General features: G+C 42.3%; 1 protein-coding gene across 5 annotated transcripts in view; it reads right to left on the reverse strand.

Annotated features, from left to right (window-relative positions):
• Positions 1-21,122, reverse strand: part of USP6NL (USP6 N-terminal like) — a 199,302-nt gene that overhangs the window by 87,700 nt on the left and 90,480 nt on the right. For all 5 annotated transcript variants that reach the window (XM_024210873.3, XM_024210874.3, XM_024210871.3 and 2 more), the window contains 2 exons: positions 18,728-18,801; positions 14,444-14,526 (listed from right to left, as the gene is read on the reverse strand). In XM_024210873.3, the coding sequence (XP_024066641.1) occupies positions 14,444-14,526; positions 18,728-18,801 (157 nt within the window). The remainder of the gene's footprint in view (positions 1-14,443; positions 14,527-18,727; positions 18,802-21,122) is intronic.

The raw sequence follows: 21,122 nt of genomic DNA on the forward strand, positions 1-21,122 counted from the left end.
AGTACCCGCCTTGCAGCACCATTTCTCACCACATTTCACTCTACGACAAAATGCTGATTTCAGAAACGGATGCAATACTACTGCAAAGGAAAGACATGTGGCATATGCATTCAGAATCTTCAAACGTAGAAGCTTAAAAAAATTGTTTATTAAAAGGGAAGGATGTGTGTTGCAGCTGCCATTATTGTATAAGAATGTGGATGTAGAGATCAAAGCTCATCCTCCATTTTGGAAAGCAGGTTCCTGAACTACAAGGGGCATGGCTGAAGTTTACAGCACGTGCACTATTGCTGTGTTATGCAATATTTAAATAAAAATAATTGGTTGTTAAAATACAAAGTTATCCATCCCTTAACACCATCACCACATTCAGTGGTTTGCACAATTTGAAAAGGCCTTGAATGCCATTATTCTGTATGCTCCTGGGTTCAGAATTCAGTCAGACTTGCTGCTAAATTTTTAAACAGGAATGATAATAATTAAGACAAAATGATACAGATGGTTTCTTGACCTGAAGCTTGTATATCTTCAAGAGTATTTGTGTATTATATTGTTAGTTATGTTTTGTAATTCTGCTAAAATATGCAATAAAAATATTTTTTTAAACCGCTGAATGCCTTTGAAATCACCAAAAGGATCTTTTCTTGTGCTAGTAAAATGAATCTTGAAATTTATTTTGACTTTCCATTACTAATCTAAGAAAAAACTCCCACTATGCTCATTTTAAAAAAAAGCTTGACTGTACAATAGGTTATAAAGGCCAAAAGGTTAATTGGAGCTGAATTTGCTTTTTTAACAGCACTTCCCCAACAATTCCACCAGTGCTGATTAGCAATGCATAATTTCAGAGACTAGAATCAGACTAGGGAAATGCATCACACATTATAAGGCAGAATTCATGGTACACTATGTAAGGTTGTGTTACAACTTTGATAATAATTCCCTATTCTCAAGAGTAAAAAAAAAAAAAAATCATAAGAAAATAAAATCTCTGCCAATCAAACTCCCATATACAAGGGCTCAATCCCAAAGAGAATTTACAAAAATAAATTTTGAGCTCTGAATTTGTCTGAGGATCTGTCTGTGGCGAAGACTACTAGGATCTCCCCAGAGAAAGGGGAGTCAAGTCACTATCTTGACTGACAGGCCTGACCCTTCCTCACATGCATATGAGAAGGAGGAAAACCCTGACCGCAAGCCTGGATGCGAGGCAGAAATACCAATAACGTAACAAGATTTGAATTCATAATTAATCTTTGTACAGAACAAACATTTCACTGATTTTTTTTAGTACACAGACGCAATTTGGTGCCACTTCAGTTCATTAATGCCTGGCTGGGCCCAGGAATTGAAGGATATTGGTTATGCCTCACCATAAACTGTTCTCCAAAAACCTTACTTAATGTTAATACAGCTTTGCTAATACACCAAGTTAATACAGCTTTGGTGTATGGGTTTTTCTATTTATTTCTACCTCCAAGATCAATTAAAGTTACAGTACTTCCATTTTTAATATTACTGGATGCAAAGCTTCAGCAGCCTGGTTTCCATCTTCAATTTACATTCCCTAGTAAAACCCTACTACTTTTATATGCCTCACTATAACACACAAACATGTTTGACATCCAAATTCAAGTCAGTGAGACCAGTTGCATGAATAAGGGTTTGCAGGACCCAGGGCTATGACTGCTTTTGGAAGTCATGGTGTTATTCTGAGCTATGTAGAAGTGATCTTGGGAATGTATAAATGATGTAGTGATGGTATTAAAAGGAACTAATGTTTTAGGGGCTAAAGACAATATTCCAACAAGGCCAATGCATAAATACACTGAAATGAAAAGAAGAAGAAAAAACATTATGCTTATCAAAATGTTTCCTACTAAAGTTAGATGGATAAAAAAAAATCAATGCCTTCATTTGGAGGCATTTAATGGAGTATCTAACAGTTCTTGATTGAAATCCATTTTTTTGCTTCATTATTTTCATTTTTGCCGCCTGCCGCAAAAATGCATTAGGCAACTAATAAATATTCAAAACACTTAAAGAATACAGTTTGATAGGGGGAAAAATGGATACATATCAGTCTCTTAGTGAGAGAAAAAGTACTGATCTCTGCTGCCTGATGTATGCCCCAGGCAAAGCAATAATCTCCAGCATTAGCAAACTATTCTGAAACATGTTCAGTATTTTAACAGACTCTTAGTATAAAGAGAATAAAACTATGAGCCAAAAGCTCAACTGTTGTAAATCGGTGCAGTTCCACTGAAATCAATACTTGAACTAAATAGAGCTGCCTCAATTTACAAAAGCTGAGAATCTGGTCCAATATCTTTTTTTAAGGACCTAAATTTCAGTATTCCAATATCAACTGATAGACTTCTAATTTAAAAAATAGTTTGTACAAATGTGCACTTTCCAGAATCAGCCCCAAACAATGCTTGACTCCAACACCTTGGTGCTACTTGCAGTCATGAGCGGCAGGTACTGAAGGCCAGGGTAGGCTAAGCCTCCCCTAACCAATGCTGTGGCCTCGCCCCTGCTCTGCCCAAGGCCCCGCCCTCAGTCCCCCTCTCCCATGAAGCCAGCAGCCTGGAGCTCGGGGCTCGTCTGGCCCTGAGGGACTCGGGGCTCTGGTCACAGCAGGAGGGGGGGTTTGGGGCTCCAGCAGGTGGGGGTGGGGCCTTGGGCGGAAGGTGCGGGGCCAGGGGGTTAGCCTCCACGAAGTGGGGGTTCCACCCGCCACTCATGCTTGCAGAACAAATATAGTGGTCTCTGCTCTGCAGCATTTTACTCCAATTTCAGACATGACAATGGGTGGGAGATGGGATGAGGGGGAAAAAACAAAGTTAAGGGACGCTTAAAGTGGGTAAGATTAAGTTTATTATTACATGTGATGATAGTTTTCTTTTTAAAAACTGTAAATTGATAGAGAAATCTCCATATTGTTACAGTATATTTTTGACCAATAGATTTTGAGAGAGTCAAGCCTTGACCAAGATGAAATGAATGAAGAGGAAAGTAGTAGTTGCCTTTGGTAGCTCTCTTAAAAAAAAATACTACACCTCCTTCATAGACAGTAGCGCTATAGATAAAGGAGACAAAAATATGTACACAGCTCTGCGGTGGATAATATAGATCTCAGTAGCTGGTTAAACAAAGGAAATACAGATGTAGAATTTGAGACCTATTGCTTAATCACTGTATACCTGATGAGTAACTAAAGTAATTAGCTCTGATTGGTGCCAAATGAAGTATCCAAGCATACTTCAGATGACTGAGGCTGCTTAATCTTGCAGGGGAATGTCTTTCAGTGATTTGGTAAGTGAGCTAATATCTTTTATTGGACCAATTTGTGTGGGTGAGAGAGACAAGCCTTTCAAGCTGACACAGAGCTCTTCTTCAGGTCATATTTCACTGACTTGGTGATTTCCATATGAAGGAGCGTGAAGGCTCTGGCTGCATGTTGCCAGGGGCATGCCTGATTGGAGAAATAAGTAAGAAAGTGTGCTTTTTGCTGTCCTGACTTATCTACAGGCTATGCCCCTTCCACCCTAGGAAGCTGCTGAGGCTGCTGTATTCATATTAATCTTTAGTTCTCCCTCTGATGCTGAATAGTCTGAAGATTAAGAAGTAGAGGTGTCACCTTATGCAAATACCACTGATCTTCAGGGCCACCAAATGCTGCCTCTCCGACATCTGTCCTATGTTCTGGGAACATGCACAAGCTTTAGAAAGATGTAGTTGCACACAAGACATGCAAATATAGGCCATCTAGCTCCTTTGAAAATCCCAGCCCAAGGCACTGAAGTAAGTATACAAGCAGGAAAAATTCTACAAGGTGTTACACACCTATCAGATAGGTAGAATAAACCTTAACTTTAGGTATACCTGGCAGTCCACTATAATGTGAGCAATAGTAGGGGCTCATGTAAAGACTATACTAAAATGCATTTGCACAAGGGGGTAGAGTTGGGGTTGTGTGTTCCACTTTAATTTTGGCATTTCTTGACTCTGAATGCTTAACTGTGCAACCTTAACACTGCCTTATTGTAGTTTTTAAAATATAACTTGCAAACAGAACTCCAGCTAGCTAATAGGAAAATGATGTGTTCAAATTCACACAAAAAAGATCTCGTCTTATGTGCGTGTGATAATTCTGTTCTTTACTGTAGTTTCAATCCATTTGCCTAGTGCTTAAGTTAAGCTTACCAGCCCGTAATTGCCAGGGTCACTTTTGGAACCTTTTTATTTAAAAAAAATTATTACATTAGCTATCCTCCAGTCATCTGGTACAGAGGTTGACTTAAGCGACAGCTTCCATTCCACAGTTAGTAGTTCTTCAATTTCATATTTGAGTTCCTTCAGAACTTTGGGGTGAATATCATCTGCTCCTTATGACTTCTTACTGTTTAGTTTATCAATTTGTTCCAAAAACTCCTCTACTAACACCTCAATCTGGGACAGTTCCTCAGATCTGTCTCCTAAAATGAATCGGTCAAGTGGGAGAATCTTCCTCACACCCTCTGCAATGAGAACCGATGCAAGGAATACATTTAGCTTCTCCGCAACAGCCTTGTTTTCTCTGAGTGCTCCTTTAGCACCTTAATTGTACAGTGGCCCCACAGATTGTTTGGTAGGCTTCCTGCTGCTGATGAACTTAAAAAAAAATGTTTGTTGTTAGTTTATGTCTTTTGCTAGTTTCTCTTCAAATTCTTTTTTGGCCTGCCTACTTATATTCTTACACTTGCTTTGCCAGAGTTTATGCTCCTTTCTATTCTCACTAGGATATGACTTCAAATTTTTAAAGGATGCCTTTTTGCTTCTACCCGCCTTTTACTCTGTTTAGCCACAATGGCTTGGGAGGGGGGAGCTCTCTTTCTGTTTTGCTTTGTTTTTTATTTTTATTTGGGTGTAAGTTTAGTTTGAGCCTCCATTACGGTGTTTTGAACGTTTCCATGCAGCTTGAAGGCATTTCAATCTTGTGACTATTTCTTTTACCACTTCCCCGGAGTCTATTCTGCAACCTACTCTATCTGTCAGCAGGCTTTTCCTGATATTCAGCTTAAAAATTTCCCTTTATTAATTTCACACTGTTAATCTTTATTACTGTACTGCCTTGTACTTCTCTGAGAACACTGCCCCATTTATGGCCCTTGTTACCTTAATTTACCAGCAATTTATTTTGACAATTCATTTTTAAAAAACATTTTAATAACTGGGCCACACCAATTTCTTTTCAATATCCAGAATCAATAGTACATCCAAAATTCATCAAAAGAATTACAAAATGGAAAACAACATGAATGTGAATACTTTGAATAGTTTTCCTGAGGCAGTAGTTATTAAAAATGGAATAGTATGCATTAGAAGCAGGCAGTACTAAGTCACTGTAAATAACATTGTAAATTACCACTATAATAATCATTGGAACTGACCAAAGTTTCACAATTGATATTTCACTGTGGTTTTAAATTACACTTAGTATCAAGGTTAGGAATTTACCTTGAAACGGAATCTCACTTTTGTACTATTTTTGTTGCCAATTTGTCACATTGCCAGAATGTTATATGCAATGAGATCTCCTCCCTCCTACTCCACATAGACTCAGAGAAAGCTCTAACTCTTGTTCCAATATTAGAGGACGCAGGGAAAGTACTGGTGCCACTTAGGTCTTCCCAAGGTGCATAATAGCCAGCTTGTACTGGGTAATTTTTTTAAAAAGCGAAGCCAGTACTTCCTGGTGTGTGACACAAATGGGGAGGACATGAGGAAGGCTGCATAACCCTGGAATCACCTCTGCGCATCAGCAAAAAGACAGTTACCTTTTCCGTAACTGGTGCTCTTCAAGATGTGTTGCTCATGTCTATTCCATATTAGGGGTGTGTGCTTGCCACATGCACTGGTGCCGGAAGTTTTTCCCTCAGTGGTGTCCGTATGGGACTGGCTCTGGTGCCCCCTGGAGCGGTGCACACATGCTGCGGTATAAGGGGCACCGCCGGCTCTCCCCACCCTCAGTTCTTTCTTCAGGAAACTCCGACAGTGGGGAAGGAGGGCGGGTTATGGAATGGACATGAGCAACACATCTCGAAGAACACCAGTTACAAAAAAGGTAACTGTCTTTTCCTTTTCGAGTGCTTGCTCACGTCCATTCCATATTAAGTGATTCCAAGCAGTGCTAACAGAGGCGGGTTGGCGTTCACAGAGGTGTAGATTGCAACACAGCTCTGCCAAACCCAGCATTGTCTCTGGCTTGCTGAGTGATGGCGTGGTGCACCGTGAACGTGTGAACCAAAGACCACGCCCGCCTCTGCAAACGTCCTGGATGGGAGCGTGGGCCAGGAAGGCCACCGAGGATGCCTGAGCTCTGGTCGAGTGGGCCTTCACAATCGGTGGCGGCAGCACCTGTGCCAGCTCATACCATGTCCAGATGCAGGAGGTGATCCAGTTGGAAAGCCTCTGCGATGACACCAGAAGGCCCTTCATCCTTTGGCAGAAAGGCCAGATGGGGTCGCAGTTGAACTTTGTGCTTGTAGAACACCATATATAGAAGCTCCAACATCAGGGCTTTAAGCTCCGACTCTCGTCTCGTGGATGTTATCACCACAAGGAATGTGACCTTCCATAACAGGTGGGAGAGGGAGCAGGAGCCCATAGACTTAAAGGGTGGGCCCGTGAGCCTAGAAAGAACTAAGTTAAGGTCTTACTGTGGGACAGGAGCCCGGGCCAGCAGGAAGAGTCTCTGGAGCCCTCTCAGGAATCGGACCGACATGTCACGTGAAAACACCGTCTGACCTGGATTGGCAGGTGAAACGCGGGGATAGCCGCAAGGTGCACTCTGATGGTGGAGAGGGCCAGCCCCTGGTTCTTAAGATGGAGCAGGTAATCTAAGATAGATTGTAAAGAGGAGAGCATTGGAGAGACGCTATGCCAGGAGTTCTCAAACTGGGGGTTGGGACCCTTCAGGGGGTCGCGAGATTATTACATGAGGTGTTGCGAGCTTTCAACCTCCACCCCAAACCCTGCTTGCCTACAGCATTTACAATGGTGTTAAATATATTTAAAAAGTGTGTTTATTTATTAGGGAGGTCGCACTCAGAGGCTTGCTGTGTGAAAAGGGTCACCAGTAAAAAAAAAGTTTGAGACCCACTGCGCTACGCTCAGATGCCCAGTGGGAGAACCTCATCCATTTGGCCAGGTAGGTTGCTCTAGTGGAAGGCTTCCTGCTTTCCAAGCGGATTTGCTGGACCTCATTAGAACAGACCTGCTCCTCCAAGTTCAACCATGCAGCATCCACGCCGTGAGGTGGAGGGGGGCAAGGCTGGGGTGTAGGAGATGCCTGTGATCCTGCAAGAGCAAATCCAGTCGGTCAGGAAGGGGCCAGGGAGCAGCCACTGCCAGGTCCATCAGTGAACCAAACCAATTTTGGCGCGGCCACGCCGAGGCAACCATGATGACTTGGGCCTCGTCTCTCTTGACCTTTGACAGGACTCTGCTGATGAGCGGGATTGGCAGGAATGCGTACATCAGAACCCCCCCGACCATGACAGGAGGAAGGCATCGGAGAGGAAGTGTTTGCCCAAAGACCTTGTAGGGAACAGAAGCGATAACATTTCCTGTTCTGTCTGGTGGCGAACAGGTCCACTCGGGGAGTTCCCCACCTCTGGAAGAGAGTCCGTGCTACCTCTGGATGGAGTGACCACTCGTGGTGAGAGGAAAAAGATTTGCTGAGGCAATCTGCCAGCGTGTTCCTGACGCCAGGGAGGTGACAGGCCTCCAGCTGGATTGCGTGGTTGATGCAGATATCCCACAGTCGGAGTGCCTCTTGGCAGAGGGCCAATGACTGTGCTCCCCCTTGCCTGTTGATGTAGAACATCGAGACCGTATTGTCCATCAACACACTCACCACCTTGCCTGCCAGGTGCAGTAGAAAGACTCCACAGGCCAAGCATACTGCTCTGAGCTCCTTGACATTTATGTGCAACATTATCTCCTCCGATGACCACATGCCCTGGGTCTGGAGATTGCGGAGATGTGCTCCCCAGTGTTGGTCCGAGGCATCCGATATCAACTCGATGGAGTGATGAAGGCTGGGAAATCGAACTCCCTTCCAGGACTGCCCTGGGGTCGGTCCACCATTGCAGCGAGGTAAGTATCATCGGGGGGATGGTAACGATCTTTTCCAGGTGATCTCTGGACTGGGAATAGACCGTCGCTAGCCACTGCTGTAAGGGCCGCATCCGGAACCTGGCATGGCAGACAACATATGTACATGCTGCCATGTGGCCCAGCAGGCGCAGGCAAACACTGGTCGTGGTCAGGGGGAACGCAGAGACTCCCGCGATGAGGTCCACCAACGCTTGGAACCTCTCCTGCGGTAAACACGATCTGGCACAGGTGGAGTTGAGCACCGCTCCGATGAACTCTATTCTCTGCACTGGAACTAACTGTCGACTTTTTGTAGTTTACCAGCTGGCCCAGGGATGGGCACATGACCTGCAGCACCGCAACATTCCTCTGAACTTTGGACCTGGAGCGGCATTTGACAAACCAGTCGTCGAGGTACGGGTAGATCTGGATACCTCAATGGCTGAGGTAAGCAGCTAGTACTGACATGCACTTGGTGAACACCCTCAGTGCTGTCACGAGACCAAATGGGAGGACCGCGAACTGATAGTGGTCGGGTCCCACCATGAAAAGTAGGAAACGTCTATGACCTTGAAAGATCGCTATGTGGAAATATGCGTCCTTCAAGTCGAGGGCAGCATACCAGTCTCCCAGATCCAGGGAGGGGATGATGGAGGCCAGGGACAGCATGCGGAACTTCAGCTTCTTTAGGTATTTGTTGAGGTCTCGCAGGTGCAGGTTGGACTGTAGACCGCCCTTGGCCTTTGGGATTAAAACGTACCAGGAATAGAACCCCTTGTTCCTGTACTCGCGAGGAACCTTTTTCACTGCACCCTGCTGCAGCAACCCTTCTACCTCCTACACAAGATGACTCTTGTGAGAGGGGTCCCTGAAGGGGAAGAAGGATGTGGGGGGTAGAAAGAAACTGGAAGGTGTAACCCTGCACCACAGTATTGAGGAACCAGTGGTCCAAAGTTACTGTGGTCCATGTGGGGAGGAAAAAAGAAAGGCGGTTGGAAAACAGCAGGAAAGACAGATCTGGGGTATAGTTTGGTAGGTCGCCCTCAAGTGCACCTTCAAAATGCTTGCTTGCCCCCCCTGCTTATTGCGGGTCGGGCCCGATTGGGCAGAGGGTGGAGGTGGGTGGCTCAGGCAGCACTTGTAGCCCCTACTCTTCTTATGGGGCGGCTCTTGCCGGGGTTGGCTCCCTTGACCCCGAGATGGCTTACGGGCTGGCCCAGGGACGTACAGCCCTAGAGTTTTCAGGGTAGTGTTGAAGTCTTTCAATCCATGCAGCTTACTGTCCGTCTGTTCTGCAAACAGGGCCTGGCCATTGAAGGGGAGGTCCTGCATCGACTGCTGACCCTCAGTCGACAGACCCAAGAGGAGCAACCAGGATGCCCTCCGCATGGAAACGGCCAAAGCCATGGTGCGAGCCGCAGAGTCTGCCATGTCCGAAGCTGCTTGGAGGGCCGTACTGGCCGCCCCCATACGCTCTGAGGATCGCCCAGAACTCTTTCCTGGACCCTTTGGGCAACGAGACCTTGAATTTGGCCATGGTCTGCCACATGTTGTAGTTGTAGCGGCCAAGGAGGGCTTGGTGATTGGCCCCTCTCAGCTGAAGGCTGAAAGACTAATACATTTTTTGCCCAAACAGATCCAGGCTCTTTGAGTCTTTATTCTTGGGCATAGCCCCGGGTTGACCCTGTCTCTCCCTCTGATTAATGGCCTCAACTACGAGGGAGTTTGGAGCCGGGTGAGTATAGAGATGCTCCATGGCCTTTAGCTGGCACAAAATATTTGCGCTTAGCCCTTTTTGAAATAGGTGGCAGGGAGGAGGGGGTTTGCCATAGGGCATTAATAATTTTGATACCCCCTCATGTAAGGGTAAAGCCACCCTGGCAGGTGCCATGGAACAAAGAAAGTCGAACAGTGAGTCCGATGGCTCCTCGAGCAGCAGGCGTTCCAGCACCATCACTGGCGGCAAGAAGGAACTGAGGGTTGGGGGAGCTGGCGGCGCCCCTTATACCGTGGCATGTGCTCGCCACTCCAGCGGGCACCAAAGCCGGTCCCCTACGGATACCACTGAGGGAAATACTTCTGGCACCGATGCATGTGTCGAGCGCACACACCTAGTATGGAATGGACATGAGCAAGCACTTGAAAAGAACATGCCCCTACAACTCTTCCTTGAAAACCTCCCACCTTTTCCTTTCTTACTGCTTCTTCCACAGTTCGTAACGTAAATGGCCACAGAAGCAGCTTGTGTGTACATGCCTCCAGGCACATGAAGTAACCCATCAAATTAAACTTTTCTGTCCTATCAGCAGTCAGCTCAGCCGAAGGTGTACGTACATAGAGCCACCAAAGGATGATACAAACAGAATGCAGCTTTCTAATGGGGATAAAGAATGAAAAATACAAACTATGGATGATAATCAAGTCCCACTGCAGTCTGTAACTAGTGAGACCTAATCTTGTAAGAAGTTCCCTACATTCTACGCTTTCCGCTAAATCAGACAGGAAATTCTGCAGCAGTTTAAATTAAACTTTTAAAATGAAGTTTTAAATAAAATGAGAATTAATTATACAATCACTACAGATTCCTTATATTTTTTTATTCTGATGCCTCGTTGAATTTTACACTGTCCTCACATTTCCAATTTTCTATATTCTACATTTTTTTAATTTCACAATTCAAGGGCATTATAAATGCTGTCAGGAAAAGTTGATCTTGACAACTGAGTAAGGAACAATTGGGAAGACAAAAGCCTTCAGATAAGCTTGTTCCCATAAAACTATCAACCAGTGAAATCGTTAATGCAGACTTTTGTTACCTTTAGATTTCAGAGTTAACGGCAAATTGAAAAGAATGGGGCAGTTCACATCTTTTGGGGCCATTGTTACAGGCTTTCTATAAACTGCATTATGACTACATTGTACATATTTTCAAGGTTATCTTTACAACCATGAAGCTAGAGTCTTATTTTTTTTCCTTATATGAAAGCTTACAACCTGAATCACAATTCTTTGGCAAACGGATAAATTCTGAAGCTTCAGTACTGCAAAAGACACAAGACCGTGACCATAATTAAAAAGTGAACCCAGCGTAAATTGGCTTTCCCACAAAGGGAGTTTGACATTCCTGTTTTGAGTAAATTCTTCTTTGGGCACATCTCAGAATAATATAAATGTCATCTGGAACGAGTTCTAGGTTTGAGAATCATGGAGCCGCACTGATGGCACTCAAGTAAACTCTCATTCTCAAGGATTAATACATACCGGTAAGCAGACCGATACTATGTCTCTTCACTAATTACACAGACCTAAGATCTTTACTAATTTATGCAGTCTGTGTGCATTATAAATCTTTCTGTTTCCATCCCATACAGTTGAGTACACAGGGACTGGATTTTGTACAGTACCTATGTACCAATGAATAATGTCAGTACTTGAGAGGAAATATGATCTAATGATTAAGATACAGGACTAGGGTTCATGAGATCTGAGTTTCCGGAACACTGACTAGCTGAACAGAAAAAAGAATTATAGTAGAAGTGAGGGATTGAGTGACCTTCAGAAGTTAGTCAAGAAAGAGAGGGTTATTCAGGTAGCAAGCATTAAAAATCAACTTAAAGGAGTAGTTCATAAGAGATGCCTAAATGCAGAATTGGTTTGCAAATTTCCAGCAGTTTGATTCAGCTCCTCAAAGTCAATGGGAGACTTTTTCCAATGACTTCAGTGATCTTTGAACTAGGCCCTAGGAAACCAACAAGAAATCATTTTTCTTCCTCGCCGCCCACATGTGTGTTTTTCTCTTTTTTACCCAAAATACATGCAATGTAATAATAGTAGTTTACAAAGTACAGCATCTTTCATCCCACTTGACTCAAAAGCACTTTATAAACCATATATGCAAGAATCAATTCACCCACTAATGAAGCAAAACCACCCCCAAGGCAAAATTTGACAGCTAATTAGCAGCTTGCAGCAACATCACAGAATAGTATCAGCAGGAAGTGAGGAAGAATGCTATAAGAACATATTTATTAGGCCTTTTAAATAATGTCTTCACTAGCCAGTAAACAATCTAGACTTCCCAATTTCTGAACTTTTTTTTTTTTTTTTTTTTAAACATTGTTGGACAAATATTCCATGAAACGCTAAGGCCTAGTCTACGCTATAAAGTTAGGTTGACATAAGTCACCTTGCATCAACCTATTTGTGCATGTGTCTATGCTCAAATTTGTCTCCAGCTGACAAACACCCTGCTACAGCAACACAGTGAAACCACATCCTCAATAGCGTAGAGCTATGGTAAACCTATGCAGAACACTGAGGAGGAAGAGAAAGACGAGGATTAGGGAGGACACGTTCTGTGAGATCCCGTAAACTAATGCTGCATCAGACCGTGAACAAAGAGCTTGGTGGGCCAATATGACTGACAGCATGGAAAACCAGTCAGTGCTTGTTTCTCAATGAAGCGCCACTTATGGACCTGTCTGCAGCTGCTCCAGGAACACCACCAACAGCCTTGAATTGTTTGTCTCTATGTCCCTCAGCAAATTGGCCTAGAAGAAATCCTCACATCCCTCATTATTGCAGTACATCCTGCAGATCTGCAAATACAGGAGAATCATGAAACCTGTATTTGCAGCATTCATGAGAATACTGCAAAGCTCTGCGGGCTCCATGCTTCTGACAGAGATTGCAGAGACAGAAAAGCACCACGTGGATTTGTGGGATTTTTTTTTTTAAAAGGCACGAAAATTATGGAATATTAATGGTATTCTGAGATGGAAAAAGCTGCATGCTTGGAACTTGACCCCTAGCTCCCAGAAATTCCTGGGCAAGTCATTTCTATCCCACAACACGTGGCAAAAATTTCTCAAAAGGCACAATACCCGATGGTGGCATGATGCACCACATTTTGCATTGACACAAGCACCCCTGGTGAGTACACCAGCACTGACACAAGCAGCCAAGTATGCACAAGTCCAAGCGATATAAAAACTTCAGTGGCTGTATGCCAACATAATTGCATCCACCACAGTTTGTAGTGTAGACATGGCCTAAAAATACTGAAGAATCCTGACTGGCTAATAGAAAGGTTAGCAAATCATTCTGTGCTGTTCAATATCTGTAAATTGATCTTCTAATAATATGCTCTTACACCCATCTAAAGGCACTAATGGAACACAGGCAGCTTTGGTAAAGACATTTCCAGGTCTTAAGGCTTATTTATGGCCTGATCCAATCCTCTATGAAGTCAATGGAAAGATGCCACAATGTTAACAGAATGTCATAACTGTTACTGGGTACAGAAAAGTGAAGAAATACCAATCTTCACTCTGCCTCCTTTTGTACATTTGTTATGCTGGTCTTTACTTACAATATCACATACTACAATTTAATCCTGGTTTTTTTTTCTTTTAATAAATAGTATGTGATCAAGTCTATATTGGAATGCACCAGGGGTGCACACAATCTGGATTCTGGCATTTCCTGATTTTGAGTGCTTAATTATTTTAGGCCCCAACCCTGCAAAGACTTATGCACGAGCTTAACTTTACGCAATATGAACAGTCCCTATAACTTTAATGGGACTAGTCAGTGAATAACCTGAAACACAGGTATATGTCTTTGCAGGGTCAGGATCTTACTTTTTTATTAGTGTAGAATTTTGTATGGAATTTCCTACACTTTTTAAATGAAAAAGATGGAAAAATTAGTAAAAACATAAAAAGAAGCTTCCCTCTCTAAGGCTTCAAAACTTCTGATCTGCACTTTTCAAAAATTTTATATGTATATTACAATTTTAATTTGAGAGAGACAAGGTAGGTGAAGTAATATCTTTTATCGGACCAACTTGCATTGATGAGAGAGACATTTTTGCACTTACACAGAGCTTTTTTCTTCAAATCTCTAATATTCTTGGACCAACACAGCTCCAATTACACTGCAAATTTTAATTTTGTAATTCAAAAAATACAAATAACTTATCCAATCTTAATTCAGATGCACTACAAGTATCCACTTTAACTAAATATAACATTCACATTCAAATAAAATAGTCCCAAACTTTTCTATTCCCAACTACAGATCAATTTCAATCACAGAATAAAAAAAGCTGAGAATATAATAATAGAAAAACCACAGTGCAAAACCATTTAGAATTTATACACTGAATGGAATTCTGTTCTCACAGCAGTTCTATTACAAGTAAGCAATCAATACTTTCACCAATTAGGCATACATCAAAAAATACTAATAAGTAATAAACTTTTAATCTTATTTCCTTTTCAAACTAGCAACTTACTGTAGAAAACCAAATCTATCTGTGACTTTGTAAAGAAGGTAGTCTGCATCTTCCCAAGGTTCAATCTGGGCACCCTCTCGTCCCTAAAAAGAGAAAGAAAGGCAACAATGAAGGCTTATGGCACCACATAGCAAGCTGGTCTAAAACTTAAAAAGACAGGACATGAGTTCTGCAGTTGGAGGCATATTCTATATCTGTCACGCAGAACACCACCATAGAACTCCCAATCTGACCTACGAAGGATGAGAGCTCCACAACCATCCCACCAACTTTACTCATTTAAACAGTATTTCCACCGCAGAAAAGTTCCTCAGGCTGTCTTTTTTGTACAACCCTTCATGTCACTGGTGGAGTTGGGGAGCAATGTGGTAAAAGAAAAACAGATGAATAGTGAGGAACAATGTTTTAAAAGGCTTTGAAGGACAGGACGTGTCTTTAACTTGATGTGGTGGACGAGGGAGAGCTAGTGGAGAGATTAAGAAAGGGAGGGGGTGATATGGATTGATCAACAGGGAAAGATAATTTTAGCAGCTGCATTTTGTAGAATCAGTGGGAGTAATATGTTTGTCACAGAGGTCTGAGGTGGTGGTGGAGGCGGGTGAAGTCGTAAAGATGGGAGATCGTGCAGCATTTTAGCTGTATGTGCAGAAAGAAAATGATGAATCTTAGACATATGAGGATGAAGAGCAGCCACACTTTGATACTGTCTGGATACGAGGAGTGAGAGGGAGACGAAGATTTCCCCCAGGTTTGATTGATACAGAAGATGACAATTTCTAATAATAAATCAAAGCTGATGTGCATGTATGCACACACATCCTTGTTGTTCATGACAGGTGCCATTCTGACAGCCTCAGCACTGACCTGCCAAGGCCTCCTTCATGAGTAAGTCCAGTCTTTGATGCCTATACATTCAATAACCCCTGTGATAAAGGTGCTAGAAAAGGTCTCCATTAGCGCTAGCTGTGATGGCTATTTTATAGGAATTCCTGTCTCCCAGAATATTGAATGGACCACCAGAACCATGGTAGAGCTGGAGGTGCAGGAGCTTGGGGTGCACTCGCAGAGTTGTGTAGTGAATGGGAGTTGGAATGCAGGGGGCTGGAGTGTACTGGCAGGGCTGAGATGCAGGAAGGTTGAAGTACACTGACAGTTGTGAGGTGCAGGAGTAGCAGTACACTGGCAGAGTGTTTAGTGCAGGAAGATTAGGGTGCAAGAAGGTTGGGGTACAATGGCAGAGCTAGGGAGTGTACCCCCACCCTCTCTTAGAACCATAGAATCCTAGAATATCAGGGTTGGAAGGGACATCAGGAGGTCATCTAGTCAACCCCCTGCTCAAAGCAGGACCAATCCCCAACTAAATCATCGCAGCCAGGGCTTTGTCAAGCCGGGCCTTAAAAACCCCTAAGGAAGGCGATTCCACCACCTCCTTAGGTAACCCACTCAGTGCTTCACCACCTTCCTAGTGAAAAAGTTTTTCCTAATATCCAACCTAAACCTCCCCCACTGCAACTTGAGACCATTACTCCTTGTTCTGTCATCTGCTACCACTGAGAACAGTCTAGTTCCATCCTCTTTGGAACCCCTTTTCAGGTAGTTGAAAGCAGCTATCAAATCCCCCCTCATTCTTCTCTTCTGCAGACTAAACAATCCCTGTTCCCTCAGCCTATCCTCATAAGTCATGTGCTCCAGCCCCCTAATCATTTTTGTTGCCCTCCGCTGGACTCTTTCCAATTTTTCCACATACTTCTTGTAGTGTGGGGCCCAAAACTGGACACAGTACTCCAGATGAGGCTTCACCAATGCCGAATAGAGGCCTTGCCTCCTCTACCATCCCCATTTATCTCCCTCCTGATAACCCCCTCCCCTTGCTGGAGCTCCAAATCCCTATTCCCCTAACCCCCCACTCCTCCATCTCCTAATGCCCCTCCCCTCCCAGGATGCATAACACATCCAATTTCCCTCCCCACCAAAAGACTTCAATTACATTCCCCCAAAACTAAAACTGCCACCCATGACTCAAATTGTAGCAACCTCCAGCTGCTCAGTTAAAAAAAAACTCCTTTTGTCGTAGCTGGGGGCTTGTGATTAACTTATCCTTAATTATGTTAATTAAAGGGTAAGTTCACAGCCATTGTGATTCAGCCAATCATTAACGCGTCTCAGTACAAGGCAGCACTCAGGAACTCCTTGGCCGAATAACCCCAAATTTGGATTCCTAATGCTACCCTGCATCCTGTCCCCCTTGAGGGGCACTAAATTTCAATGTAATACAAATAACTATTCAGATTTTAGTGTGCTTACAAGAGTTGAGTTTTAAAGCATATAAAATGGCAAGACTATAAACCTTCTAGCTGATTTTCTGTATTGATGCATGCATAAAATTAAAAATGTATATTTTCTTAAATACTGTTCTCAGCATGGGTACCCAAAGATTTAGTGCACCACCTTGGGTAAAATGTGACAGATTAGAACCATTTTGACCTGCATCATATCAATAGTTTGACCTTTAGCTCTGTACAATGAAAATAAAGTAAAATCAAATCAAATCAAATGAAAGACACACACCACCTAGCCATTTTTTTAAATTTCTATTTTTTTCTGAGCTTACATATCTGGAACCCCTGGCTCAAATGACTCCAAATTTAAGTCATTAATCCTAGCCTGCACACTTCAGAGGCGCACCAACTTTCAAAGAAATCTGAAAAAGTTTGTCTATTCTAGATTCAGGGCCGGCTCCAGGCACCAGCCCACCAAGCTGGTGCTTGGGGCAGCACCTGGAGGGGGGCGGCGCGGCGCTCCGGCCCAAGAGCAGGGCCGCGACTGGGCTCACCGCCGGGGAGAGCGGAGCCCCGGCGGGGCTCGCCGCCCTCCCCCCGGCGCAGCCTCTGGCCCCCGGGGAGAGCGGAGCCCCGGCGGGGCTCGCCGCCAGGGCTCCGCTCTCCCCGGCGGGAGGCTTTTTTGCCTGGGGCGGCAAAAAAGCCAGAGCCGGCCCTGTCTAGATTACTGAGCAAGGTCAACCTTTAAACAGATGTGATGCAACCTCAACTATAGTGGCAGTGCTGCACCACTATAATTAAACAGTCTTTCAGTCATGATTGCTACCAACTTTGCACTAAAGCTATTGCTACAAAACAAATGTCAGTGAAAAGAAAATCCCTATGGCTCCCTTAAAATCAAATATATTCCACATTATATAGATAAAGCTTTACTTTATATACAATTTTGCATAATGTTTCCTTACCTCCACAAATTACAGTCTAGCACAGTGATACTCAGACTGAGGTTCGGGAGCCGCAAGTGGCTCTTTAATGTGTCTCCTGCGGCTCTTTGCAACACATGATATTAAAACATTGTGTGATTTAATTATTAACCAGGCTAAATTATTAACCAATAAGGATGTTTTTATTATGTTATTAATCAATTAAGTTATCAACCTGCACTAAGTTATTAACTTATTTGTTGTGAGAATAATATATACTACTATTTTATAGATATAGATTTATTGTGTGTGCACGTGTGTGTGTATATAACTATATATTTCCCCGGCATACTATTTAAATATGAATATATACCACTATAGCCTCCTACTACTGTAGCTCTTTTGGGTAATGTTGATCACTAATTTGGCTCCTGAACCACTGAGGTCTGAGTATCACTGGTCTAGCACGTCGTATGACTACCAATGATACTGTGATGAGAATATGTGAGTAAGGTGTAGGCATGCATAACCCAATTGTATTATATGACAGTCTTACTTACTATATGGTACAAAAACAGCACAGGCTGAAATTTTTTTCTTTACATAAAATAGGTTACTATAGCAAATCAATGTGGTTATTTTTTTTTCTTTTCAATCGCCATTACTGATTTAGCATTAAATTTCTATTATCATGCATCAATAAAGAGTTAAAGTATGTGTATTCTCAAAAAAAAAAATTGTGTCTCTAGATCAATACATTGGATTCACTAACTAGCATCAATCAGAATAAATAAAATCTAACTGGTTGTTCGACACGGGCACCTCAATATAAGTGAGAGAAAAATGACAAAAATCTTAAAATAGCCCTGAAGCAACTTAAGTTCATCAAACCATCAGCAAAAACACGGAAAAAAATAAAATAAAGCAAGCTCTCCTAACGTTAATGTGTACTGAACTTGATGCAGAATATCACACAGAATATTTTAGGAGAAGACTATTTATTTTTGAACTTGCCAGAGGAAGCCCACATTTCAATTTCTAATAATCAATGCCAAAATTACACTATTAACAGGAGCACTTACTTTGTCATACTTGGCAACTATCTCAGCTCGTTCTTGGGCAAGTTTGATAGCAGCATCCTGCTCGGCATCTGAATCTGTTCAGGATTAAAATAAAAAAGTAACTGAGGTTTGTGCTCTCTGTAATCGAGAATTGTTGAAAGTAATTAAAGAAGAAATCTTAACATCACATAGAGACGTTAGGCCTCAGGAGTACCAAAATGAATATAGCAAAATGAAATATGGTGGTATAACCTGAAAAGTAACAATTTGAATACTGTTCAAGATCAATAAAATTGTGCACTGTTCCAACTGCTGAACGGATGCAACTTCAACTCTCAAACCTGTAATCTAACAACATATTTTATTTCTATACCATTATGAGAAACGGAAGAGCTAAAGCTTCTTGCGATAAGATGCATTAGGAACTTCTGAGATACCACTATGAGTTTTTGTGATTCTTTCACAATTTTCACTAACCATAGTGCTTCATTCGTTGATTTTCTTTCTTTTTTTAAATTACATCCATCATGATTTGCAATATTACAATGCTATCTTATGCAGCAAAGGGTTGGCATGCCAATGCTGAAGTATTTTCTCTAACCTTTCCAGAAGAGGGACATTTAAATCTTGAAAAGAACTGGAAGACTGAAGGCCTCAGGGCTAAAACTTCCACATGCGCCTTACCCTTAAGAACTCAGATATTGCAAGTAATGCTACAATGCAGGTTATTGCCACTTTTAAAAAAATCTAAAATTAACAGTGTATGAGTAATTCCCAAGATTCATAAAGTGACAGGATTCGAATATACCAGAACTATTAAAGTAGCAGTGCTTGAATTAACTCTTAGGACACTGTAAAAAGCGACAAAGAGTCCTGTGGCACCGTATAGACTAACAGACGTATTGGAGCATAAGCTTTTGTGGGTGAATACCCACTTCATCAGACTCTTGACATCTGTTAGTCTATAAGGTGCCACAGGACTCTTTGTCGCTTTTTACAGATCCAGACTAACACAGCTACCCCTCTGATACTCTTAGGACACTGGCTATTCCCAAGGAGGCAGTGAAGGAAGAGATGGGTCATATCAGGAACTGAAGCTGGGGAAAGAAAGAGCTGGTGCAGCGGGAACAGCATGACACATTAGGATGGTAGGTCTGACACATGAGAGTAGATGGAGCCTTCCAGGCAACTGATGAGGTAGCATGGGGCCTTCCAGCCAACTGATGAGGAAGTAACATTTCAGTGTAGCACTGGGATCAGAGCATTAGAAAGGATCTTGTTGACAGAGAAGGGAGTAGAAAACAGAATAAGAGAGTGAACAACTAGACTAGCTTATCTGGCTCCAATCCCAAAGTACACTCAACCTTTAGTTTTCCAGTGGTAAAGGAGACATAAGAAAATTAAGATATCTTACCAACCAACATTTGACAATGATCAAGTAACTAATTCAAAAATGGTTATGGCATCAGAATTAATGAAGGAAACCATCTTCCACCAATGGAAGATTTTCCTTTTTTTTTTTTTTTAATATAAAAAAATTTTAAAAAAACAGCTATCAAAAAAGATTTGGTATTTAAAGAATACATTCATTTCAAAACTGTATTTTCATTCACCATTTAGTCCTTGAAGTGGGCATCCTTGTAGTGTATTATTTCTCTAGAAAGGGAACACTCCAAAAGTATATGCCATGAAAAATGGTACATTGTAAGGGATTCTATATAAAAGCATCATATTCCAAGGACAGACTTTTTATTGACATACTTTTCACTATTTGTTCAACCCTTATATTTCCTTATGGGATTTATTATGACTATTTTTCAGAACAATGGCTTTCCTAGATATTTCCACTAACCCGATTACAAATAAAGGCAGAACATTCTTGAGAAGAACACACATTTTCTTACTGATACCTAACTCAATAGAATATTAACTGTGACAAATGGATTGTAATGAGCAATGAATGACAGTTGAGTATCTCTTAATACGAAAGGTAAAAAGATAAAAGCTTAAATAGGTTAACCAAGGAGCCAGTTAAAGGAAATCACTGTTAGAAAATACTTTTTAACACATTAAGTTTTGTGTTTGATGTGGTGGTTTCGGTTTTTTGTTCTTTTAAAACCACAGCTGATAGAATAAAACGTGCAGATGTCCCATCTGCAATCAGGTTTTGGGCAACATACAGTACCTGTACAGTATCAGAGGGGTAGCCGTGTTAGTCTGGATCTGTAAAAAGCAACAGAGAGTCCTGTGGCATCTTTAAGACTAACAGATGTATTGGAGCATAAGCTTTCGTGGGTGAATACCCACTTCATCAGACGCACTTCATCTGTACAGTAACTCCTCTCTTAACGGTGTAGTTATGTTCCTGAAAAATGCTACTTTAAGCGAAACAGTGTTAAGTGAATCCAATTTCCCC

This window comes from Terrapene carolina, unplaced genomic scaffold (genome assembly GCF_002925995.2).
Source record: "Terrapene carolina triunguis isolate 2854851 unplaced genomic scaffold, T_m_triunguis-2.0 Scaffold68, whole genome shotgun sequence".
Lineage (NCBI taxonomy): Eukaryota > Metazoa > Chordata > Testudines > Emydidae > Terrapene > Terrapene triunguis.